The sequence below is a fragment of the Cherax quadricarinatus genome, unplaced genomic scaffold (assembly GCF_038502225.1).
Source record: "Cherax quadricarinatus isolate ZL_2023a unplaced genomic scaffold, ASM3850222v1 Contig21, whole genome shotgun sequence".
NCBI lineage: Eukaryota > Metazoa > Arthropoda > Malacostraca > Decapoda > Parastacidae > Cherax > Cherax quadricarinatus.
The window spans coordinates 328,882-356,286 of record NW_027195047.1 but is presented as its reverse complement, the minus strand read 5'-3'; the positions used below and the strand labels follow the sequence as shown (position 1 = coordinate 356,286).

At 39.7% G+C, this 27,405-nt stretch overlaps 1 protein-coding gene across 1 annotated transcript in view; it reads right to left on the bottom strand.

The window, feature by feature from the left end:
- The window catches only part of LOC128704279 (location of vulva defective 1-like), a 357,309-nt gene that overhangs the window by 16,524 nt on the left and 313,380 nt on the right, over positions 1-27,405 (bottom strand). The window contains exon 5 of the mRNA XM_070079801.1: positions 19,932-20,071. Within this exon, the coding sequence (XP_069935902.1) occupies positions 19,932-20,071 (140 nt within the window). The remainder of the gene's footprint in view (positions 1-19,931; positions 20,072-27,405) is intronic.

The window sequence follows — 27,405 nt, the reverse complement described above, 5'->3', positions numbered from 1 at the left end:
ATTATTCAGGGCAAAAGAGGAAAATACATCAATGAATTAGAAAACACACGAAGAACGTTAGAAAGAGATATTTGGGGGAGAGGGAGTACCTTGTGGGATTCTACAAGAATCAGTGCTGGGGCCACTACTGTTCTCTATATATGTAAATGACATATCAGTAGTTATTGAAATCTACATGTCTTTGTTTCTTAATATAAACATAATGCAAGGGCTGAAAACATGAGGAGACAAATACAGTAGGTTCCTAAAAGATCTGAATAAGCTACATGAAAAGTCAGGCTAAAGGTCTATTTAAAAAATAAAGGTAATTATGATTAGGGAAGGAGAGAGAGAAGACCCATGACAATAGTGAGAAAATTTAAAAAAATATCAATACATGAAAAAATCTCTGTACACAAAACGCATTGTCAGATATCCATATAAACCATATAACTACCGTGACACAGACTAATTTAAAAAATTCTTAGACCCACATTTAGAAATCTAAGCCACGACACTAGACATGACCTACGCCAGAATCATCATGGAACTCCCATCAGATCATACATGTGCAGAACTTGATAAGGTCCAAAGATCGGATATAATACTATGTCAGAGAAAACAAGCAGTTACTTCATGCATAAACGGAAATTAATATACCTGATAATCATGGGAGAAAGAAGGCATACTAATAAGGAAGAGGGAAGGATGTATATACGGAAGGTGAAAACAAAGGTAAGCCATGAGGGTGTTAGGCAGCATTTCATTAATGTCTTAGTGGCAGAAACTTTGATTAAACTGAATGAGAAAGTGATGGAGGCATTTCATAACAGCTTGTGAGGCCAGATATCACAAAATATCGGTCTACTAGATCTGGAAACAAATCCGTGAATATATATCAGTGTTTACATATATACAGCAGGGACTAGTAATCAGGGGTCAGGTGGTCCTATGAGAATGATTGCACTGATTTTCAACCCATCACCTAAAAGCAGGAGATAAAAAATAACAAAATGAGTACAGCAACATGCCTAATATAGCGATTATAGATAAGGAATATTGAACAGAGAATGAAATTAAGTCCAGTGCCATTCTAAAAGAACTGAAACCCTCATGGCAGGATCAGAAGGATAGAGGGTAAATCGGATGAACGAACATGCCATGGAGTCCTCGAGAACATGTAGCGAAGGCAATCCAGCCAGACATTATTTGATATACACACTAGCTAGAGTACGAATGAACTGAACTCTTCGAATGAGAGCCAGTGGCCATTGTACATGAGGCTAGAATGCCTAATTGAAGTTACCGGGAAGTCAAATACAAAAGAAGGAATTAAAAAAGAGAGAGGTTTCTTATATGGAACTAAATGTAACCGAGTAATTTGATGAATTGACATAAATCGTGATGAAGTATTCAGGAAGTATTAGGAGAATATTAAAGAGAAACGTGTGCAACATGAGGCAAAATGGAGTCAAATGGAGCAAAGCCGACAATTGGTGGAAGAAACACCATTGCAGAGAGAAACTTAACTGAAAGGTTTCGCCTCTAGACAGGCTTCTTCAGTCAGTACACAGGGATGTACAAGAAACAAATTTATGTAAGAGCATCGACTTCTGTATTGGATAAGAGTCTGGATAACACCTGTTGATTATGTGAGGACTGCCCGCGTCTTTCCATCTTCAATGAGTATAATAATAGGTCAGTTTGATGTCCTATTTACGTTTCTGCAGTTCGTTGGTTCTCGCCACTCTAGATCTGAATTGTTCGACCGTGGTCAAGTCAAGGCTGCCCTGAACCTGTTATTCCATGTTGCGTATGATGTGGAATGATGTACCCACCCCAGCCAAGAGCAACATAGCTGTTGCCACTAACATATCCATCACAATCACAGACCAGAGCAAGCAAAAAGAAAGAGTATCACCAGGATCACATTAAAGGTGTCGACATTTTTACATGTGGCGGTTGTGACATGAAAAATATGAGAGACCTCCTGTGGCATACATGTCGGGAGGATTAACATGAATAATGCCAGCATGATGCATGGGGACTAGACTATACACCAGATGTTTTAAAAGAACACCCAGGTAGTCGCAAAGGAAACGGACTAAAGGCAACGCAGAAGACACATTCCAACACAATCAAGGAGCTATAAATTTTGCCAGACATGATGTCTAACTCACTGTACATTATTTTACTACATGTAAACCACACAATAACCAAATTCTGTAAACTCAGCATTGTAATCCTTATAGAGAATAAACTTTGAATTTGAATACATAAACAGGCCACTGGATGGACCGGTAGAACTCCCGCAGTGCTTCCCACTCGTAGTTCATCCCAGGAGGCCAGGAGCTGTGACACGACCCCTGTAACCACAACTAAGTGAGTACATTAATCTCGCAAACCTGATCACTTGCCTGACCTGCAGGAAACGAAAAAATAAAATGGCAAGAAATAACTAAAATAGTCCACCACCTTGGTACCTTGATGGACTGAAGGCACAGCCAGTAGCCTCCCCCCCTCCTTCCCCTAGAATCACAACCACTAATACCAACAACAAAATCCTTAAGCCATCCACCAACAAAATACTTTTCATCAGTGGACTTCTAGAGAAGTCAAATGCGATGTTTACAGCCTTCACAGAGACCTACACAAAAGACCCCGTTGACAGCGAAATATGGATAACTAGGTACAATTTTGTTTAGATGCGACAGAAAGAACAGGCAACAAGGGAAAGTTGGCCAGTATGTCAAACAGTCGCTCATTTGCACAGTTACTGAAACAAATGTAGTCGATGTTCTAGCGATATAGATCGATAACCAAAACTTAGTTATTGTGGCTGTATATAAGCCACTAGATGAGATGCAGCTTGGTGATTTCAATCTAAGACATACAAAAATGGAAGAATGTATCATATTATGTTATAACAGAGACCATCCCTGGAGGCAGCTCAGACAGAAAAAAGTCAAACACATTGCTGAAACTCTGTAATAAATACAACCTAAGCCAACAAATCGTGGACCAACAAGACTGGAAAACACACTTGACCTTATTGTCACAAATAATGAGCACCTGGTAAGAAATATGACAATACAAAAAACAACTAATTCATATCAAAATCTAATCGAAGTCCAGACTTACATGAACATGGGTCGTGACCAGCAAAATGTATACAGCTACGAGGGTGCCTTCACTTAATTCAGCTTCAACAACAAGAACATCAACTGGGATCAGGTAAACCACGTCCTAAATGAAATATGTTGGGAAGATGTCATAAATAACATGGATCCTAACTAGTGCCTTGAAAGGATCAAGTTTCTGATAGCTGAAGTATGTTAAAGAAGAAAAAAGATAAGTAAATAGGTGAGAGAGAGAGAGAGAGAGAGAGAGAGAGAGAGAGAGAGAGAGAGAGAGAGAGAGAGAAACTCCCTTATTATTATTATAATCAAAAAGAAGCGCTAAGCCACAAGGGCTATACAGCGAAGAAACTCCCTTACAAGAGAAACCGAAGAATCACTGAGGTTCTCAAAGGGGCGAGATTATTTGAAACATGTAAATAAGTACTGACCAGGGAAGTGTAAAATATTGAGCTTAATTTAAATGATTCATTCAGGATCCAGGAAAGAGTGGAGGAGCCAAAAGCAATTAGTGAAATCGAAAGAAATTAAAAAAAAAAAAAAGACAAAAACCACATCTAGAACAGGGCCTTTACTCAGACAAGTTGGCACTGGCACAATTGACAATAAAGAAATGAGTGAGATACTGAAGTCTCAATACAACTCTTTGTTTAGTGAGCCACTAATCAGTCTAAAGATCGACAGTTTATATTATTTTCTCGTGAATGAACCTCAAAACCCTGTCAATGTATACCAAATTTCTTGGATGCACTGGAAGACAAACAGAATGCAGACATAGTATACACAGATTTTTTCAAAAGCCTTTGACAAGTGTGATCATTGTGTTATAGCGCACAAAATTCACGCCAAAGAGATAACTGGCGGAGTGGGAAGATGGATCTTCAACTTTCTACCCAATCAAATACAAAGAGTAGTGGTAAATAGATTTAAGTTGGAGGCTGCCATGGCGAAAAACTCTGTTCCACAAGGCACAGTACTCGCACCCATCCTGTTTCTCATCCTCATATCAGACATAGACAGAGATGTAGACCATAGCACCATGTCATCACTTGAAGACGATACTAGAATCTGCATGAAGCTGTCATCCATTGAGGACACGGTAAATCTTTAAGCAACGGAAATGTGCAACGGATAATAATATGATGTTCGATGAGAACAAATTTCAATTTTCCCATTATGGAGAACTGGAGGAAATAAAAACTAGAACTGAGTATACCACAAACTCTAATAATACAATAGAGCAGAAATGTTGTGTGAAGAATCTGGGAGTGGTAATGTCAGGGGATTTTACCTACAAGGAGCATAAGTGTGTCACTATCATAACTACAAGGAAAAAGGATATGCTGGATAATGAGAACCTTCAAAACAAATGATGCCAAGCTAATGACAATCCTAATCAAATCACTTGTTCTCTCTAGGCTGGAATACTTCTGTACACAAACATCTCCATTCAAGGCGGGTGAAATCGCAGATACAGAGAATGTACAGAGAACCTTTAGTGCGCATATAAGTTGCGTCAAACACACAATTATTGGAATCATTTGATCTGTACTCACTCATGCGCAGACGAGATTGGGGTTGGTCCCGAATTTTCACACAGAAATCATTCCCTACGAAAAGAAAAGACTGGGCAGACCGTGCAATATACCCCAATGAAAAGTAAGGGCACCATTAGTACACTAAGAGAAAACACAATAAGTGTCCGGGGCCCAAGACTGTTCAACAGCCTCCCACCAGGCATAAGGTGAATAACCAATAGATCCGTGGCTGCCTTCAAGAGGCAGTTGGACAAATACTTAAAGTCAGTACCTGATCAGCCGGGTTGTAGTTTATCGATGGATTATGCGCGTCTAGCAGTAACAGCCTGGTTGATCAAACCCTGATCCACCGGAAGGCCTGGTCAAGGACTGTACCGTGGGGGCGCTGATCCCCAGAACATCTTCCAGGTAGTTTCCAGGTAAGTAGACATCCTTGTGTATTGAAATGAAGGAGCTTGTCCACAGGCAAAACGTCTCAATAAAAAGTTCCTCCATTTGTATTTTTTTTCACTAATATCGAGTAATATTATTAGAGAAAACGTTTTTCCTACCAGAGGCTTTACGTCCCGTTGTCTATAAGTAAAACTACGACAATAAATGTAAGTAGGTCCAACTCAGAACTGGAAAACCTGTGACGCCCATGCGGAAGCCAAGATAGTCACCCCTATAAGGAAGGAAGAAAACGTTATAATCAAAGGAATGCCAGGAAGAAAACACATGTACAAGAGCATAAGAGAAGTATGGGACACAGAGTTAATTATGTCCGAGCAAAGAGTTCTCAGGAGAGACTGAGAATGAAATAAGAACGGGCAAAGTCTGAGCCGATGTTATTATTCCTCCTTAAGAGAAGAAATACAGTGATAAGGAATCAGATGTGATGTATCAGAACTTGAGCTGACTGGTAAACAGTCAGGCAACAACTGGCAACTTCTGTGACTCTTACAAAAGCAGACGTGACAAACACTGTGGCTATTATTTCAAGATTATTAAGAGGTAAACAGTAGAAAAATTTTCCAAAAAGAGGTAAAAAAGGGAAAAAAAAAATGTTTTGAAACAGTAATGAAAAAATTCTGGTTGTAACATGAATGAAATGTTACTTGTTAAGGGAAATATACGAGTTGATGAGAAAATAGAAGGTTTGGTTATATTTGTATATATGAGGAATACAAATCAATTTGAATAAGATATCGTCAAAATAAAAGAAATAAGAACATATACAGAAGCGAAAAAAAAAATAATAAATGTCGTGAAGACTTTTTTAACAGAGGGAACCATAATTTATAATGTTAGTGACGACTCCAGTGTTAATTGTTAGTGACGACTCCAGTGTTAATTGTTAGTGACGACTCCAGTGTTAATTGTTAGTGACGACTCCAGTGTTAATTGTTAGTGACGACTCCAGTGTTAATTGTTAGTGAAGAGACTAATGAATATTGATAGTGAAGACTCCGGTGAGTAATACAGTGAAGAGTCTATTGAGAGTTGGCAATGAGGACTACAGTGAGTTATGACAGTGAGGACTACAGTGAGTTATGACAGTGTGGACTACAGTGAGTTTTGACAGTGTGGACTACAGTGAGGGCTACAGTGAGTTATGACAGTGAGGACTACAGTGAGCTATGACAGTGAAGACTACAGTGAACATTGGCAGTGACGATTCCAGTGGGTATTATTAACGAAGGATTTTATTAAGTAATAACAATGAAGATTCCAATAAAAAATGACAGTGAGAATTCCAATGAATAATGATGATAACGACCATAATGAGTTTTGGTATAGAAAGTTCCATTAAAACTCATCAGGACGAGCCAATAAAACTCATCAGGACGAGCCAATAAAACTCATCAGGACGAGCCAATAAAACTCATCAGGACGAGCCAATAAAACTCATCAGGACGAGCCAATAAAACTCATCAGGACGAGCCAATAAAACTCATCAGGACGAGCCAATAAAACTCCTCAGGACGAGCCAATAAAACTCCTCAGGACGAGCCAATAAAACTCCTCAGGACGAGCCAATAAAACTCATCAGGACGAGCCAATAAAACTCATCAGGACGAGCCAATAAAACTCATCAGGACGAGCCAATAAAACTCATCAGGACGAGCCAATAAAACTCATCAGGACGAGCCAATAAAACTCATCAGGACGAGCCAATAAAACTCATCAGGACGAGCCAATAAAACTCATCAGGACGAGCCAATAAAACTCATCAGAACGAGCCAATAAAACTCATCAGGACGAGCCAATAAAACTCCTCAGGACGAGCCAATAAAACTCATCAGGACGAGCCAGTAAATCTCCTCAGGACGAGCCAATAAAACTCATCAGGACGAGCCAATAAAACTCATCAGAACGAGCCAATAAAACTCATCAGGACGAGCCAATAAAACTCATCAGGACGAACCAATAAAACTCATCAGGACGAGCCAATAAAACTCCTCAGGACGAGCCAATAAAAGCAACAAGGTGCAGATGAAATTAGAAATGTTAATCACGTAACGAATTTTAAATTCATAACAATTTTGTGAATATGGTAATGAGATATTTGACTCAATATATAAAGAAGAAAGATGAAAGAAGGAAAGAGATCAAATTTTCACTCTCATTAGAATAAAATTATAAATTGATTATGTTCCATAAGAAACAGTTTAGGAGGAAACAAAATAGAACAGATTAAGAGGATTACATAGGAAAAACTATGAAATAAAACTTACCCTGATCCTATAAAACGCAATGAAATACCATAATGAAAGGGATTGATATAAGTTTTAAATCATTCTGACAGTGGAAATTAAAAGTTTATCCCATAAAGAAAAACTTCATAAAACAAGAAAGTCTGACTTAAAAAAAAATCTGTGAAACATGTTAACCTTGAAACCTTTAAAAGAATTAGCAAGAAATAAATTAAATAACAAGTGAGAAAAGAGAAACGATTATAATAAATATGAAAGACATAACACAAACAACTATTATTAACCAATATTTTTCATTAATCAGTGGGAGAAATATAAGAAAATCAATATATTTCAAAGTGCACTTGCAAAACATACAATAAATGAAGTGTTCTTAATCCTATAACAAATAAAAGAAATATATCCCATGAATTAACCTGAAATGAAGTGATAAGAATAAAGCAACAGAGCAAGGTGAGGTATCACCTTCCGTTGTGAAGAAACACGAAAAAGAATTATGTCTTCCACTCGGAGTTAATTTTGAGACTTCATTAATCGATGGTAAATTTGTGGATAAAGTAGAAATGGAAAATATTATATCAACTTGCCAATAAAAAATAAAGACCTTGACACACTAAAATATTGACTTATTTAACCAATGGAAAAAACTGTTGTTGAAAAATGGATAAATCCTGTGATTAGGATCACGTAAATATTGTAGATATTAAACTTACTTATTATGATCGAAATATTTAAATTATATAGGAATGTAGATTTGGAAATAATGAAACACAGGTGTAATAGGTTAATTATAGCATTGAAAGAGAAACTTTGTGCTTAGAGAGAAGTTACAATAAAACTGGAAAAAAATATCTTCAGGAATTCGTGTAACTAATGGGATCCAACATAGATCAATGCTCGAAAAACCTGTAGGGGTCATACAGCTCTTGGGAAATAGGAGACAATCAGGTTAGATCCTGATGAGGTGCTCGTGATTCAAGAAATGGGACACAGCAACAAGAGGGCACAGTTAGAAGTTAAAGACTCAGATGAATCACAGGGATGTTAGGAAGTATTTCTTCAGTCACAGAATTTTCAGAAACTGGAATAGTCTGGTAAGTGACTTAGTGGAGGCAGGTTCCATACATAACTTTAAGATGATGTATGGTAAAACTCATCGAACAGGAACCTAGTAGCGACCAGTGAAGAGACGGGGCCAGGAGCTGTGACTCGACCCCTGCAACCACAACTAGGCGAGTACACACATTCACGCTTTATGGCACTTCGGTTTTTGACACTTGTTAATATGGACATTTATATTATTCTCCAAAGTTCGTTTATTATGGTTCCTGATTCGCTATTACGGTGTTCGAGCATAAGTTCTGCGTCTCTCTCAATTCTTTCTCAAGTGTTTTATAGTTTTTACGTATTTTATATATGTATTCTCTTTTTGTGTTACAATGACTTCTGAGGGTAACCATACCACGGGTGGGTTTAGAACTCGTGATCAGAGTGTCACAAAACTCCAGACCGACGCGTTAGCCGCTGGACCAGCGTCGGTCTGGAGTTTTGTGGCTCTCTGATCGCAGGTTCTAACCCCACCCGTGGTATGGTTTGGTTGCAATCGTGTCATTACGATTTCGTGAGATATCTGAGGGTAGTTGTTTCTTACAGGAACCAGGAGAGACAGGAGGAGCTTAAAGCTATTAGTGAAATTGGAAGAAATTCAAAATATTTTTTTTCATATGCCAAAAAGAAGGCAAATGCCACATCTAGTATCGGGCCCTCACTCAGACAGGATGGGACTTACACAGATGACAACAAGGAAATGAGTGAAATATTCAAATCCCAGTACTACTCTGTGTTTACTGAACCACTAATTGGTCTGAGGATCGACGACCCAAATGATTTCTTCATGAATGAGCCTCAAAACTCCATAAATGTATACTAGATTTCCGACATTACCCTATCTCCGATAGATTTCGAAAAAAAAAACATTGACAACATGCCCATGCACTCAGCCCCGGGCCCAGACTCGTGAAACTCTGTTTTCATTGAGAACTGCAAGAAACCCCTCTCGCGTGCCCTAAGTACACTATGGAGGAGGAGCTTGGACATGGGTGAAATTCCAGTCACTTAAAACAACGGATATAGCCCCACTCCATAAAGGTGGAAGCAAAGCATTAGCTAAGAACTATAAACCAATAGCTCTGACGTCCCACATCATAAAAATCTTTGAAAGAGTGCTAAGAAGCAGGATTGCAAATCACCTGGATTCCAAAAATCTCCACAATCCAGGGCAACATGGGTTCAGGGCTGGTCGCTCCTGCCTCTCACAACTACTGGATCACTATGATATTGCCTTGGATGCACTGGAAGAAAATCAGAATGCAGATGTAATATACACAGACTTTGCAAAAGCATTTGACAAATGCGATCATGGCGTAATAGCCCATAAAATACGTGCTAAAGGAATAACTGGGAAAGTGGGGAGATGGATCTTCAACTTCCTAACAAATCGAACACAAAGAGTAGTGGTCAACAGAGTTAAATCGGAGGCTGCCATAGTGAAGAGCTCTGTTCCACAAGGCACAGTACTCGCCCCCATCTTATTCCTAATCCTCATATCAGACATAGACAGAGATATACATCACAGCACCGTATCATCCTTTGCAGATGATACTAGGATCTGCATGAGGCTGTCATCTGCTGAGGACGCGGTTAACCTCCAAGAAGATATAAACAAAGTTTTCCAGTGGGCAACGGTAAACAATATGATGTTCAATGAGGACAAATTCCAACTACTCCGTTATGGAAAACTGGAGGAGATAATAACTAGAACAGAGTATACTACAGACTCTGGTCATACAATAGAGCGGAAAAATAATGTAAGGGACCTGGGAGTAGTAATGTCTGAGGATCTCACTTTCAAGGATCACAACAGTGCCACGATCGCACGTGCAAAGAAAATGATAGGATGGATAATGAGAACGTTCAAAACGAGAGATGCCAAGCCAATGATGATCCTTTTCAAATCACTTGTTCTCTCACGGCTGGAATACTGCTGTACATTAACATCTCCATTCAAAGCAGGTGAAATCGCAGATCTAGAGAGTGTACAGAAATCCTTTACTGCACGTCTAAGTTCTGTCAAGCACCTTAACTACTGGGAACGCTTGGAAGCACTTGACTTGCACTCGTTGGAACGCAGGAGGGAGAGATATATCATAATCTACACTTGGAAAATCCTGGAAGGAATGGTCCCGAATCTTCACACAGAAATCACTCCCTACAAAAGTAAAAGACTGGGCAGGCGATGCAAAATACCCCCAATTAAAAGTAGGGGCGCCATTGGTACACTAAGGGAAAACACCATAAGTGTCCGGGGCCCAAGACTGTTCAACAGCCTCCCATCAAGCATTAGGGGAATTGCCAATAAACCCCTGGCTGCCTTCAAGAGAGAGCTGGACAGATACCTAAAGTCAGTGCCGGATCAGCCGGGCTGTGGCTCATACGTTGGACTGCGTGCGGCCAGCAGTAACAGCCTAGTTGATCAGGCCCTGATCCATCGGGAGGCCTGGTCATGGACCGGGCCGCGGGGGCGTTGATTCCCGGAATAACCTCCAGGTAACCAGGAGTATTAATAAAGCTCTTACTTTAAGTGCAAAGTTAGAAATGATTAAACTCAGTGAGCAAGATACGTTTGGCTGAGATAAGATAAGATATCGTTCGGATTTTTAACCCCGGAGGGTTAGCCACCCAGGATAACCCAAGAAAGTCAGTGCGTCATCGAGGACTGTCTAACTTATTTCCATTGGGGTCCTCAATCTTGTCCCCCAGGATGCGACCCACACCAGTCAACTAACACCCAGGTACCTATTTGCTGCTAGGTGAACATGACAATAGGTGTAAGGAAACGTGTCGGAATGTTTCCACCCGCCGGGAATCGAACCCGGGCCCTCCATGTGTGAAGCGGGAGCTTTAGCCACCAGGCCACCTGGAGTTTTACCTGGAGAGGGTTTCGAGGGTCAACGCCTCCACCGCCCGGTCTGAGACCAGGCCACATGGTGGATCAGGATCTGATCAACCAGGCTATTACTGCTGGCCGCACGCAAGCTGACGTACGAACCACAGCCCGGTTGGTCAGGTACTGACTTTAGGTGCCTGTCCAGTGTCTTCTTGAAGACAGTCAGCGGTCTATTGGTTATCCCCTTTATGTATGCTTGGGCCCCGGACACTTATTGTGTTGTCTCTCAGTGTACTCGTGGCGCCCCTGCTTTTCATGGGGGATATGTTGCATCTCCTGTCGAGTCTTTTGCTTTCATGGGAAGTAATTTTCGTGTGCAGGTTTGGTACCAAGCTCTCCAGGGCCTTCCAAGTGTATATCATCATATAACTAATTATTGTACTTATGTGTACCTGTGCTTAAATAACATACGCGCTGTTCTGTGCTGGCCTGCAAGAACGTTAAAATCACTATTTGGCATATTACAAATTAGGAGTAGCTACTCCAGGCTTGGGAGTAGCTAACAGTGTCTTACCCGAGTTGAAGATGCAAAATAATAATAATAATAATAATAATAATAATAATAATAATAATAATAATAATAATAATAATCTTTCTGGGGCACTTAAATATCGAGTATTACACCATTATAGACACTTTCATTAATCCATCTATGAGTGAGCTAGGACGATGCTAGAGCACTCAGCTCACATACTGAGCTCTGGGATAGATTCTCCGATACGGGTGAAAAACATTAGAACGTGTTTCCGAGAGACACCTGCTGTCCCTTTTCACCCATCAGTAAAATGGGTACGTGGGTGATAGTCGACTGAAGTGTGTCGCATCCTGAACAAGAATGATCTAATTTGCCCGAAATGCTCAGCATAGCAAGGAGTATATGACAACAATTACTATAACCCGTTTTCTGTAGTATCACCACGACCAAAGAAACTGTTACAGCATTTATTTGGGTAACTATAGAGAAACCTTTTTTTAGTATGCCTTCACTCATTGGGCCATTTGCTTTAAAAAGGGTGTTGTATGAGACTGGGAGTGTTGCTGTTATGTATTCTATTGCACCAGCGTGAAGATAACTTGTACACAATATAAGGTGTTTTTATTGTGGAAAAAAAACTTCAAAGTCGCATGCATAATGTGAGATGTACATGTAGAAATAAAGATATTATTTGTGGAAATTATTTGGTCCTAAAGTTTCACAACGTAAATGCGTCGTATGAGATCGACACCATGCCTAACCCTTCTAGGGTAGGGTAGGTGCCTGAGCCCGAGCCTTTAGCTCATAAGACTGTCATTCCCATTTGCCCCCTTGGGGCGGGGATGGCAGACCAGACAGGCCTAGCTTGTGGCTAGGCCTGGGGACAGTTGGTCCCAAAGATGAGGAGGTACTTGTGCCTCCTCCCATGGGAGACTTAGGTCTCAGACACTCCCTAAAGAGGGAGACAAGGCCGGGCCACCACTTGGAAAAGGCCCGGGCCGGGAGAATACCGGCTAATCTTTAATAATAATAATAATACGTCGTATGAAGGCCCTAATATTCCACGGAAAGGCCGTCTGAGTTTTGCAGACCCTCACATCTACCCAAAACACATACATACATCCGGGTTGGCGAAGGTGGTTGGAAGGTACATTTTAATTGATAGATTTACCCTTCAAGGAAGAGTTAGGTAGTTTATACTGTTTGTAAACTAATATTAGGATTATTGATGCAACTGTGGATAATAATAGTGTAGGCCTCAGACCTTAACATAGGTAGGAATAGGCTGTTAATATAGGCAAACACTAGGTTACATTAGCTAGGGAGAACTGGCAGCCCAAACTTGAACGACGAGGCGTGGGTCGAAAAGGCACCAGAGCTTCCTTCTACAATGAGACGGCAAACTTGACACACCGCCGTGAACAGCAGGGCAGTGCCCCCATGTATCTTCACGTACTAGACCTAGGGAAATCTGGTGGAGGCACCTCGAAGTACCGTAGATGCCCTCCTCCATCAGGCCCATACAGTAAGACAAGACCTCTCTTTCTTTCTCAGTATTCTGGCCAGTTTCTGGGGGAAATTGTGAGTGAGTTGAACTGTGGGTCTTTGTGCAGTCGGACGCCCGAAGACCAGTACGTACTGACATCCCCTCTTGTTGCGTTTAGAAGCTAGTGTCACTTCCTGCATAGTATTACTATGGGATACTCACCCCCATGGAATCAGGAATTTCTGAGGTGCAGGCAGGTCACTAATACCAACTGAATATTGCAGGAATTAAGGTTCCCGGTTGCATGTGGTCTTGAAGGGAAAGTCCAGAGGGGCTAAGGCTTAGGGAGGTTGAAGACCGGGATATATTCTCCAACACAAAGTAAGTTAGTCCTTTATTCGTGCATGCCGGCGAGATTTCTTGCAATATCAGTCATTTATGGAAATGTGTCATATAAGCCACTTTAGAGGCTGAGATACCAACCTCAGGGCTCAGTGTCAACCGAGCTTGCTAGGGTAGACAACTCACACGGAGGCAGTCCAGCCAAATTTCCACATTATTATTATTATTATTATTATTATTATTATTATTATTATTATTATTACGTATTAAGGCGCCCAGCGCACACAAATCAGACACATAATTGCGACCGCCTACCCAAAACACTGAAACGACACTATTTACACATTTATGGAGCACTTTCCCCACTGGGGAGCTCCCTAAATCTTGGACCAACAGCCTCATCATTCCAATTCCAAAACCCAATCAACAAAATGCATTTCGCCCAATATCACTTACTAGCTGCTTGTGTAAAACATTCCAGAGAATGATTCCTAGTCGTTTCATGTACAGAATCAAACAATTTTTGTTTCCCCGGGTGCATGGTTTCATGCATGGAAGGATCGTGCATCACTGTATAGCCACCTTTCTCACCCTGCAAGCTGAAAGCTCATACACTACCTTCCTCGACCTTAAATCTGCTTTTGATGTAGACAACCGAGATGTAATCATTAGTGAACTTGCCAGATTGGATATTGGAGGATGGCTTCTCTGGTGGATTAAAGGCTACTTGTCCAACAGAAGGTCTTCTGTGGTGTTTCAGGGGCATAAAAGTGTTTACCTGGAGTTTACCTGAAGAGAGTTCCGGGGGTCAACGCCCCCGCGGCCCGGTCTGTGACCAGGCCTCCTGGTGGATCAGAGCCTGATCTACCAGGCTGTTACTGCTGGCTGCACGCAATCCAACGTATGAGCCACAGCCCGGCTGGTCAGGTACTGACTTTAGGTGCTTGTCCAGTGCCAGCTTGAAGACTGCCAGGGGTCTATTGGTAATCCCTTTTATGTATGCTGGGAGGCAGTTGAACAGTCTCGGGCCCCTGACCCTTATTGTATTGTCTCTTAACGTGCTAGTGACACCCCTGCTTTTCATTGGCGAGATGTTGTAACGTCTGCCGAATCTTTTGCTTTCGCTGTGAGTGATTTTCGTGTTCAAGTTCGGTACTAGTCCCGCTAGGATTTTCCAGGTGTATAAAATCATGTATCTCTCCCGCCTGCGTTCCAGGGAGTACAGGTTCAGGAAATTCAAGTGCTCCCAGTAATTGAGGTGTTTTATCTCCGTTATGCGCACCGTGAAGGTTCTCTGTACATTTTCTAGTTCAGCAATTTCACCCGCCTTGAAAGGTGCTGTTAGTGTGCAGCAATATTCCCGCCTAGATAGAACAAGTAACCTGAAGAGTGTCATCATGGGCTTGGCCTCCCTAGTTTTGAAGGTTCTCATTATCCATCCTGTCATTTTTCTAGCAGATGCGATTGATACAAAGTTATGGTCCCTGAAGGTGAGATCCTCCGACATGATCACTCTCAGGTTTTTGACGTTGGTTTTTCGCTCTATTGTGTGGAAGGAATTTGTTTTGTACTCTGATGAAGTTTTAATTTCCTCATGTTTACCATATCGGAGTAATTGAAATTTCTCATCGTTGAACTTTATATTGTTTTCTGCAGCCCACTGAAAGATTTGACTAATGTCCGCCTGGAGCCTTGCAGTGTCTTCAATGGAAGACACTGTCATGCAGATTCGGGTGTCATCTGCAAAGGAAGACATGGTGCTGAGGCTGACATCCTTGTCTATGTCAGATACGAGGATGAGAGAGAAGATGGGATCGAGTACTGTGCCTTGTGGAACAGAGCTTTTCACCGTAGCCGCCTCAGACTTTACTCTGTTGACTACTACTCTTTGTGTTCTGTTTGTGAGGAAATTATAGATCCATCTACCAACTTTTCCTGCTATTCCTTTAGCACGCATTTTGTGCGCTATTACGCCATGGTCACATTTGTCGAAGGCTTTTGCAAAGTCTGTATATATTACATCTGCATTCTTTTTGTCTTCTAGTGCATCTAGGACCTTGTCGTAGTGATCCAGTAGCTGAGACAGACAGGAGCGACCTGCTCTAAACTCATGTTGCCCTGGGTTGTGTAATTGATGGGTATCTAGATGGGTGGCGATCTTGCTTCTTAGGACCCTTTCAAAGATTTTTATGATGTGGGATGTTAGTGCTATCGGTGTGTAGTTCTTTGCTATTGCTTTACTGCCCCCTTTGTGGAGTGGGGCTATATCTGTTGTTTTTAGTAATTGTGGGACGACCCCCGTGTCCATGCTCCCTCTCCATAGGATGGTAAAAGCTCGTGATAGGGGCTTCTTGCAGTTCTTGGTAAACACGGAGTTCCATGAGTCTGGCCCTGGGGCAGAGTGCATGGGCATGTCATTTATCGCATGTTCGAAGTCATTTGGTGTCAGGATAATATCAGATAGGCTTGTGTTAACCAAATTCTGTGGCTCTCTCATAAAAAATTAATTTTAATCTTCGACTCTCAGTCTGGTTAGCGCCTTGCTAAAAACTGAGCCATATTGGGACTTGAGTAGCTCACTCATTTCCTTTCTGTCATCTGTGTAGGACCCATCTTGTTTAAGTTGGGGCCCAATACTGGATGTTGTTCTCGACATTGATTTGGCATAAGAAAAGAAATACTTAGGGTTTCTTTCGATTTAATTTATGGCTTTTAGTTCTTCCCGCGATTCCTGACTCCTGTAAGATTCCTTTAGCTTAAGTTCGATGTTTGCTATTTCTCTGACCAGTGACTCCCTACGCATTTCAGATATATTGGACTCTTTTAGCCGCTCTGTTATTCTTTTCCGTCGCCTGTAAAGGGAGCGCCTGTCTCTTTCTATTTTACATCTACTCCTCCTTTTTCTTAAAGGAATAAGCCTTGAGCATAGATCGAGTGCCACCGAGTTAATCTGTTCTAGGCATAAATTAGGGTCTGTGTTGCTTAGTCTATCTTCCCAGCTTATATCGTTTAGGACTTGATTTACTTGGTCCTACTTTATGTTCTTGTTATTGAAGTTATTGAAGTTATTTGTTATTTTGTCGGTCTGGGGCTCCGCGCATACATGTCTGAACCTCGATTATGTTGTGATCCGAGTATATTGTTTTTGATATGGTGATATTTCGAATCAGATCATTATTGTTAGTGAAGATGAGGTCTAGTGTATTCTCCAGTCTAGTAGGCTCTATTATTTGCTGGTTTAAATTGAATTTTGTGCAGAGATTTAAAAGCTCGTGTGTGTGAGAGTTCTCGTCAGAGCTGCCTCCTGGTGTTATCACTGCAACAACATTATTTGCTATATTCCTCCATTTTAGGTGCCTCAAGTTGAAATCCCCCAGGAGCAAGATGTTTGGGGCAGGAGCTGGCAGATTTTCCGGACAGTGGTCAATTTTTGACAGCTGTTCCTGGAATTGCTGGGACGTTGCATCTGGAGGCTTGTAGACTACCACAATGACTAGGTTTTGGTTCTCGATCTTTACTGCTTAAACTTCCACTGCATCATTTGAGGCATTAAGCAGTTCTGTGCAAACAAGTGACTGCGATATACAGGCCAACCCCCTCCTTTTGCCTGTTCACTCTGTCACATCTGTATAGGTTGTAACCCGGTATCCATATTTCGTTGTCCAAGTGATCCTTTATGTGGGTCTCTGTGAAAGCCGCAAATATTGCATTTGCCTCTGCAAGCAGTCCACGGATGAATGGTATTTTGTTGTTCGTTGCTGGCTTTAGACCCTGTATATTTGCAAAGAAGAATGTCATCGGCCTGGTGGTATTCGTGGTACTGGGGGGGACTTTTCATCCGGCACTAGTATCTGTATCTGTTGCTTTGGAGTGGAGCCCATCGACTGTGGTTCCACTTAAGACTTTGAATTAGGAACCCCAGAGGGATATGTGCTCAGTCCCACCCAATTCATTATTTCAATTAATGCTTTACTTCATGCCATACCTAGCCAGTCCCATCATTATATTAGTTTTGCTGCTGATATAATGATTCACACCACCGGATTCTCCAACACCCAAAACATTCTTAACCATGTACTAGCCTCATGTCAGGACCTGGGGTTGATAATCTCTACTGAAAAAACAAAGATACTCAATAGGCGTCCTTCCCGACAGAGAGGCACAGTTCGCCAGATCCATTTGAATGATGGTTCTCTTCTAGAATAAGTAACCAGATACAGGTATTAAGGTTTTGAGGTCCCACTACTTGGACCTGTTGTAACGAGACTTTGTCGCCAATACAAAGAAAGACTAAGAGCACTTAGAGTTGTGGCAGGTTTTCATGTTAAAATTGTGAAAATGATGTATCTTGCTTATACTAGATCATTGGTTGATTATGCTGCGCCACTACTTGCTCTTGTGTCTGACTGGAAGCTTGGAGGGCTGGAAAAACTGCAGAACGAAGCAATGAGGATCATTCTAGGATGCCCTAGTACTGCCAAAATTTTAAATGTGCGGAAAGATCTTGACATTCCAAGCATCAGAGATCGTGTTACTGAAATAAATATCCTAATTGGGGTTAATATGCTCAGGCAAGCCCATTCAAACCCCTGGAACCGACCTCTACATGAACCAGATACATGATCTATGTCAAATAACGCAACAGCGACACTTCTCCGCTCCATGGGATATTACCCCATTCCAAACTATCATCCCTCCATTTCCCCTAAAATACTTCTTCAATCACACCCAAAGCTCCGCCTTAAAGCCAAACATGATGCCTTAAGCTGTACTGATAACTTAATCACACAGCACACTCTTACACAAATTACTTATGTCCGTGGTTCTGTTCACCAATCCACTGGTGCAGCTGGTAGTGTTGCTGTTGTCACACAGAGTGATGGCTCTCATAAAGAACTTGGAGCACGCATCAATAACTGGGCCTATACACTTCAAACAGAACTGCTTGTCATACTCCTTGCACTCAAAAGCCTCCACGTATCTAAGGCTGACTAGTTTGTTAAATATTAATTCTTACCTTACCATTATCATTAATCATCTTAATATAATGATATTGAGTTTCTATGTTACTTTGCTCTATTCCTGGTACATATACTTTAAAAAGTTATTAATTACTGAGCTATATACAATATTCCAGTAACCAAAGCTGATGACCCATAAAAGTTCAGTTGCTCAATGAATTAATATTCTGGAAAGAAATTATTTTAAAATCTATGGTTTCGGTTAAGAGGTGGACTCTCCTTACCTCCCTGCCCAAGAACAGTATGTAAGATTAAGATTAAGAGAGTGTAGGCAAGACCCTTGTGGGGTGAGAGACAGAATGTAGATTTGAGGTAAACATTTCCATTGAGGGCAGAGGATCCATCACAATAAAAGTTATACTTTAAGATTTTATTACGCCAAATGGCAATTTAGAGGGAATATCCTTCAAAGGAGGATTAACCTTGATGCAGATTATGGCCTCTTCATCCAAAATACTGAAAATGCCCTTCTTTCAATGAATCGTCCCTGACTGCCATCCATTCCCCCAAGGCTTTGTATGACCACTTCTGGCTAAGCAGTCTTCTCATAAAATAAACAGTGAAAGAACACGGTTATTTACGGTATGTGTGTCTGCCAGCCTCCCTGGACAGCTGATCGAAATACCATGACTGCAAACTCTTTAGTAATAGCTCCTTCAGAACCCAGTAAAATATGAAAATGGTTAAAATATTTAAGAAAAAATGGATACAAACACTGAAAAATATTAATTTTCAAGAAAAACTAAAGGAACCTTTAAATGCCTTTGTTAGTAGTAATGTGAAGAGATGTAATAGCATACAATCTATAGAAAATGATCTGTAATATAGAAAAAGGGTTTTCTTCCTGTCAGCAACAAGAAGATAAATAGGAAGTAATGTGAAAGGAATAGTGGAAGAGTCCCGGGCCGGGATCCATACCTTCAAGTCAAATAGAATAGAATAGTGGAAAATATTCCGTCACAGTATGGTCGATGGTTAGAGCGAAAGCAGAAAAGAAATAGAGTACTGTGAGCAACGAGAATAAAAAAAATATGAAATGGTCATTATATAACAGATGATGAACCATGATGAACGTATTGTTTCTGAAAATTCAGGTAAATTATTATGCACACACAGCTGCACAAACTCTGATGGCCAGTGAACTGACGCATAAGAATATATATATATATATATATATATATATATATATATATATATATATATATATACATACATACAGAGAGAGACAGACAGACCGAGATAGTGACTCACTCTGGATGACGGTGACAACAACAGAGGCTGGGGCAGCATTGGAGGGGAGACATGTATAGTTACCCTCGTCTCTCCGTGACACTGAAGAAACATACAACTTGGATGACTTACGAGAGTTGTCCACCGTCACTCCTTGTTCCCTGCAACACACATAACCAGTGAGAGAAATGCAAATATCAGAACAGTAAGAAATGTAAGGGACATGAAGAGTATTATGCCGAATTGGTAAAATTTGTGATTTGGCTTAAATAGCAACCGCCTTCTTGCCGAATAAGGCAAGCGAAAATTTGTGTTTGCAATAATTTCGCAAAAATCATTCTGAATCTAACGAAAAAATATATTTCATTGTGCTTACGTATTATTAAATTATTGTAAACTTATCTAAATTATATGTAGTTGGAATAGGATAAATTAAATTGCGCTTGTTATAAAAAGGTTAGGTACGTTTTCTAAGGTTATTTTGGTACAAAATTATTCATTTTTACATTACTTGAAATGAAAAAAAATGTATCTTTAAACGTACAAGTGAAAATTTAAGAAAGGACTTAATTTTAACTGAGTTCTTGACAAATGACCAGTTTTACCTATTCGGCACGACATATAATATAATATATATATATATATATATATATATATATATATATATATATATATATATATATATATATATATATATATATATATATATATATATAAAATGGGAAGTACAATGCCTGCACTTTAAAGGAGGGTTTTGGGATATTGGCAGTTTGGAGGGATATGTTGTCTTTATATGTGTATGCTTCTGGACTGTTGTATTCTGAGCACCTCTGCAAAAACAGTGATAATGTGCGAGTGTGGTGAAAGTGTTGAATGATGATGAAAGTATTTTCTTTTTGGGGATTTTCTTTCTTTTTTTTTTGGGTCACCCTGCCTCGGTGGGAAACGGCCGACTTGTTGGAAAAAAAAAAAAAAAAAATTATATATATATATATATATACACAGAAAACATAGTCATAAATGCATTGGTACAATATATCAAATATATATATATATATATATATATATATATATATATATATATATATATATATATATATATATATATATATATATTCTTTCTTTCTTTCAACACACCGGCCGTATCCCACCAAGGCGGGGTGGCCCAAAAGGAAAAACGAAAGTTTCTTTCTTTACATTTAGTAATTTATACAGGAGAAGGGGTTACTAGCCCCTTGCTCCTGGTATTTTAGAAGCCTCTTATAGCACGCATGGCTTACGGGGGAAGAATTCTGTTCCATTTCCCCATGGAGATATATACATACATATAATATATATATATATATATATATATATATATATATATATATATATATATATATATATATATATATATATATAAGTAGTGAAAATTTCCACTGGGGGGTCCCTTCCGGTTTAGGCCTTCCACTGAGCGGTCCCTTCCGGTTTGGGCCTTCTACAGAGCGGTCCCTTCCGGTTTAGGGCCTTCCACTGAGCGGTCCCTTCCGGTTTAAGCCTTCCACTGAGCGGTCCCCTTTTCACACCTAGGTGTTACTTCCATTTTGACCTTGACCTTGACCTCCCCCTCGAGACTACCTCACCCTTGACCCCCCCAACCAATACCCCCGCCCACGACCCCCGCCCACGACCCCGCCCACGACCCCCGCCCACGCCCCACCACCCGCGCCCGCCCGCGCCCTTCGCGACCCCTGCGCGCGCCCGCCCGCGCGCCCGCCCGCGCCCTTCGCGACCCCCTCCCGCGCCTTCTGCTGCGCCTTCTGCAGCGTCATCCGGATCGCCCCCGCGCCTCGAATTTCATTTTCTTATGATCTCCTTGGATCAAATTTTTAAGGTTCCCCCTCCCACTTTCACCCCCATCCCCAAAAAATTTCTCAATATCAAAGTCTCCACTTCCTCGGATCCCCCTCCCACTTTCACCCCCCAACCCCAAAAATTTCCCGATAATACCATGACTCCATCTCCTCGGATCAAGTTTTTTGGATTCCCCCCTATAGGGTTTTCGAAATTCTCCATCTCCTTGGATCCCCCTCCGACTTTCACCCCCCAACCCCAAAAATTTCTCGACAATACCAAGTTTTTTGGATTCCCCCCTCTGGGTTTTTTTCGAAATTCTTATGATCTCCTCGGATCAAATTTTTTGGATCCCCCCTATGGGGTTTTCGAAATTCTCCATCTCCTTGGATCAAGGTTTTTTGGATTGTCCCTCCTTCCACCCCCACCCCCCAATCCCAAAAATTTCTCGATAATACCAAGTTTTTGGATTCCCCCCTATGGGGTTTTCGAAATTCTTATGATCTCCTTGGATCAAATTTTTTGGATCCCCCTATGGGTTTTCGAAATTCTCCAATTCCTCGGATCAAGTTTTTGGAATCCCCCCTCTGGGGGTAAGCATGCTTACTACAGGTCTAATGAAGGGTGTTTACTCGGCGGTCAGTATTCCTCTCATTAAGTTAAATGAACTAAAAAAGGACCACACATACAAGCTGAATCTTGTCGACCCTTTTAGTTCATTAAAGTTAATAAGGGGACATAGTAGTGACGTCACGTGATGACCGCGCACACAGGCTGAATCTTGTCGATCCTTTTAGTTCATTAAAGTTAATAAGGGGACACAGTACATCAGAAAGTCACATTTTTTCGTTAATACCCACAATTTCTTTACAACACAAGTCTAGACATTTTTTTAACTATTTCATCTCAGGTCACTCCCCACGAAGTAACCTCCTCCCCACCCTCCCAAACCCTCACACTCCAACCAACACCTCACAATTTTCACTCATAACCCCCAATTTTTCTCGTTTTAACCCTTTTAGTTCATTAAAGTCAATAAGGGGACACATGCATCAGAAAGTCACCACATCGCTTACATCCACTTTCGTTAAATTCACTACTCACAATTTTACATATTACGAAGTTAAATACGCACTTTTACTTTGAACATCTTCAAAACACTCTCATAAATCATTTGAATACTCACAAAAAATACCTTTATACATTTCCAAACAACACTGAAATACTCCAAAAACATCATTCGAACACCCCCAAATCACCTCTGAATACTCCCAGAACACCTTCATAAGTACTCTTGCACATCATTTGAACACCTTCATAAGTACTCTCATAATCATTTGTACACCTTCAAAAAACACCTTTGAATACTCACATAAACACCCTTGAACACCTTCAAAACACCTTCAAAGCACTCTCATAATCATTTGAACACACTCAAAACACCTTTGAATAACCTCAAAACACCTTTGAATAACCTCAAAACACCTTTGAACACCTTCAAAACACCCTTGAACACCATCAAAACACCCTTGAACACCTTCAAAACAACATTTGAACACACTCAAAACACCTTTGAACACCTTTGAACATTTCCAAAACACTATTTGAGTACTCCCAAATAAGATTTGACATCTCTAATTTATCTGCACTTACACATTTCATTAAATTACAACTCATCCCTCAGTCTCCAGACTAGGCATTTTCTCGTTTTTACCCTTTTAGTTCATTAAAGTTATTAAGGGGACACAATACATCAGAAAAAAAGTCACAAAAACTAACTCAAACACTTTACTTTGAACATCCCCAAAAACACTCTCATAATCATTTGAATACTCACATAAACACCCTTGAACACCTTCAAAACACCTTTGAATATCGTTTTTAAACTAATTTCATCACAACCCACTTATATCATCTTTTTTCGGTAACTCTAATTCGACTACACTACCCTCATCAATTACCAACAAATTTTACTCGTTTTAACTAATGTCATCACTGTAACCAAGATTTTCACAAAAAAAAACTCTATGACACCTAACACACACGCACACACACCCCACAACACCCACAGTTTTTCTCGTTTTAACCCTTTTAGTTCATTAAAGTTAATAAGGGGACACAGTACATCAGAAAGTCACAACAACAACATCCACAACCCACAATTTTTTCTCGTTTTAGCTAATTTCATCAGAAAAAGTCCCAACAACATCCCACTTATAATATCTTTTTTCGGTATCTCTAGTTCGACAACAACACCCACAGCACCCACATCCCACAACACCCATGAACATTTCCAAAACACTATTTGAGTACTCCCAATTACACCACTGATTACTACTAAAACACCGCTGAATTCAATCAAAACACCCTTCAACACCTTCAAACACCCTTGAACACCTTCAAAACACTCTTGAACACTTTCAAAAACACCTTTGAACATTTCCAATCAACACTGAAACACTTCCAAAAAACACAATTTGAGTACTCCCAATTACACCACTGAATACTACTAAAACACCGCTGAATTCAATCAAAACACCCTTCAACACCTTCAAAACACCTTTGAACACTCAAAACACCTTTGAATAACCTCAAAACACCTTTGAACACCTTCAAAACACCCTTGAACACCTTCAAAACACCTTCAAAGCACTCTCATAATCATTTGAACACACTCAAAACACCTTTTGAACACCTTTGAACACTTCCAAAAAAAAAAAAAACACAATTTGAGTACTCCCAATTACACCACTGAATACTACTAAAACACCGCTGAATTCAATCAAAACACCCTTCAACACCTTCAAAAACCCTTGAACACCATCAAAACAATTTCTTTGAACACTTCTTCAAAATACTTGAATATTTAAAACAATTATTTGAGTATTTCCTGTGCCAATTACTACTGACATTACTAAAACATCAGCTGAATTAATTAAACACGTTTTTCCAACAACTCAAACACTTGTTTTCGAATTACGTGCATCTGAATACTCAAAATACTTGAATCATCAATACTCGAAATACTTGTTGAAAACTCTAACTTGAGTAACTTAATATACAATTACTCGAATACTGCTTAAAGAATGCTAGCTCAACTTGAAACATTTCAACACTTTCATGAACATTAGCTACAATTTCAAATGCCTTGAAAATATTCTTGTAAGCTACTAAGCATTTTTCATACTTTGAATACTTAAACACATCAGTTAATTTCTTCATAACAGCTTGAACATTAGCCTAAAACATACTTGAATCACTTTTTGAATACTTTTTGAAAAACATGGTTGGTTTGAGGCTTCCTACTAAAATTGACTTGAATACATTACTGACATCGCTGAACTTAACAAAATACTGTCAATTTGCCAGTTACTTGAATGAACTCTCAAAATACTTGAATACTCTTTCAAAAATACTTTTTGAATTTTTCTCAAATACTTATTTGAGTACTGATTCAACCACTTGGACATTACATTGCAAAGCGAATTGTAAACATACTATTCGTCACTACAGAATACTCTCAAAATATTTTCTTGAATACTCAAAAATACTTTTTGAATATTTTTCAAAACATTAGTTTGAGGTCCGGTTTACAATTACTGACATTAGAGACATGAAGTTTCAATTGTTAGGCTCAACACTTGTTACTCACTTCAATTAAAATAGCTTCAACATTTTTCATACTTTGAATTAATTTAAACACTTGTTACTTGAAATACTCTGAAATACTAAAACATAATTGCTTGTTTCACACTTTCAAAATTATTTGAACATTACTTGAAAATACCTGTTGGTCACCAAAATTTTTGAATACCTCAAAATACTTGCTAATCAGTGAAGCCCATTACAGTGCCTTGAATCACCTCAAAATATTTTTTGGAAATACTCTTAAAATGAGCCTTGAATACCTTCTCAAAATAATTATTTGAATATTATTGTGTCATTTGAATAACATTTTTGAATATTTTCAGTAACAAGCATGAAATACTTCAAAAAACAATATTTGAGGTACTTTCAATACAATACCTGGAATACATAAAATACCACTTGCCAACTATAACTTCACTGTGTCACCTATAAATTCAAGAGTCAACACTCTGTTCTCACAATTAACTATTATTTACCAATACTCAACAATTTTTTCGCTTTTATCTGCTTCTTCATCAGACAATTTCCATTCGATACTCGATTTTTTCAACTTAATTGTTATCAGAAAGTCAGATTGAATAACTTCCATTTTATAATGCCTGGCATCTCTCTAGTTCAGACAACAACACTCCTACATTCCCACAATACCTAATATCTTCACATCCCTCACACACACACAGATATACACACACAATACCCTTAACCTAAAGTCCTAAGCCTAAATCCCAATCTTCTCCCCAACCCAGTTTGGTTCTAACCTTAATTTCCAGGCCCTCTGTCTCAATTCCATCCTGGTTCCCAATCCCTGGACCTAAATCCCTGCTCACCTGCTTTGTCTTAACCTTGGTCTTGCTCCAATTTAACCCTAATTCCTTGGTTTGTCTTGTTCCTGGTCTGGTTCCTGTTTCCAATAATTTGTTTAATTATTATTTAACCTAATCCTCCTAATTTGTGTCTTAACCTGGTTAACCCAACCCCTACGAATCCGAACTCCAAGTTGTTCCTGGTCCCAAAAATCAACCTGTTGTCACTCCATATGGATTAGGAGGCATTGGCTCAGCCTTCGGCTTGAATGCCACTCCATTTTTTTGGATATTTCCAAATTAGTTTTGAAACTTTCATTGAACATGTAAAATTCCGCAACAGTTTTTCAGTTTGTTGCAACATCAATGGCAGAAATATTTGCCGGATCTTAAATAGGAAACACTTTCCTCACTTCCGAGATTTATTGTGGGCTCACCCTTTCCTTCTCTGCCACCCACCTTCATCACTGGGTCAATGCAAGCTCACATCCTGCTGCAGATTTAAGATAATGAATGAAGCTTATGCCAATTCCAGGGAGTATGACAGATAATGCCTATGGAAGTGGTAGGGTACATTCCAAGGCTGCAGGATCACTCTTAATTCAATTGCCTATTCTTAATTTGGCCCCTAACTTTGGCCTCCCAATTCCTGGTTTGATTTTGGCTCTTGGTTCTCAACCTAATCCTAGTTCTTGGGTTTGTTCTAAAGCCTGGTCTAGGTTAACTTAATTTGAACCTTGCCAACCTTAATCTTGTACCTACCTACTTCCAACCTTGTTCTAAGAGCTTGACTTCTGTTTGAACTCATTGAACTTTGTTCTAATTTAATAACTTGGCCCTTAACTCTTGTTCCTAAACTTTGGTTCTAATTTGTCATCTACTTGAATTTACTTGCTTCTAGTTCTCTTATCTTGGCCCTACTTGGATCTCTTGTCTTGAGTTCTAATTCTAACTTTAATTTAATCTTAATTCATCTTTAATCTTTGTTCTTAGGTAACTTCAATCAATTAACTTACTTGTTTAACTTAACTAAGTTGAATGGGTTCTAGGCTCTTAATGGTTCGCACCTTTAATGAATTTAATTTCTTAACTTTTATTCTAATTCCCAACTTCCAACTGTAATATTCATTACCCCTAATTCTTATTCTAACTGGCCCCTAATTCTGGGCCCTAAAGGGTGGGCTCCCTACCCTTGGTGCTATTCTGGCCCT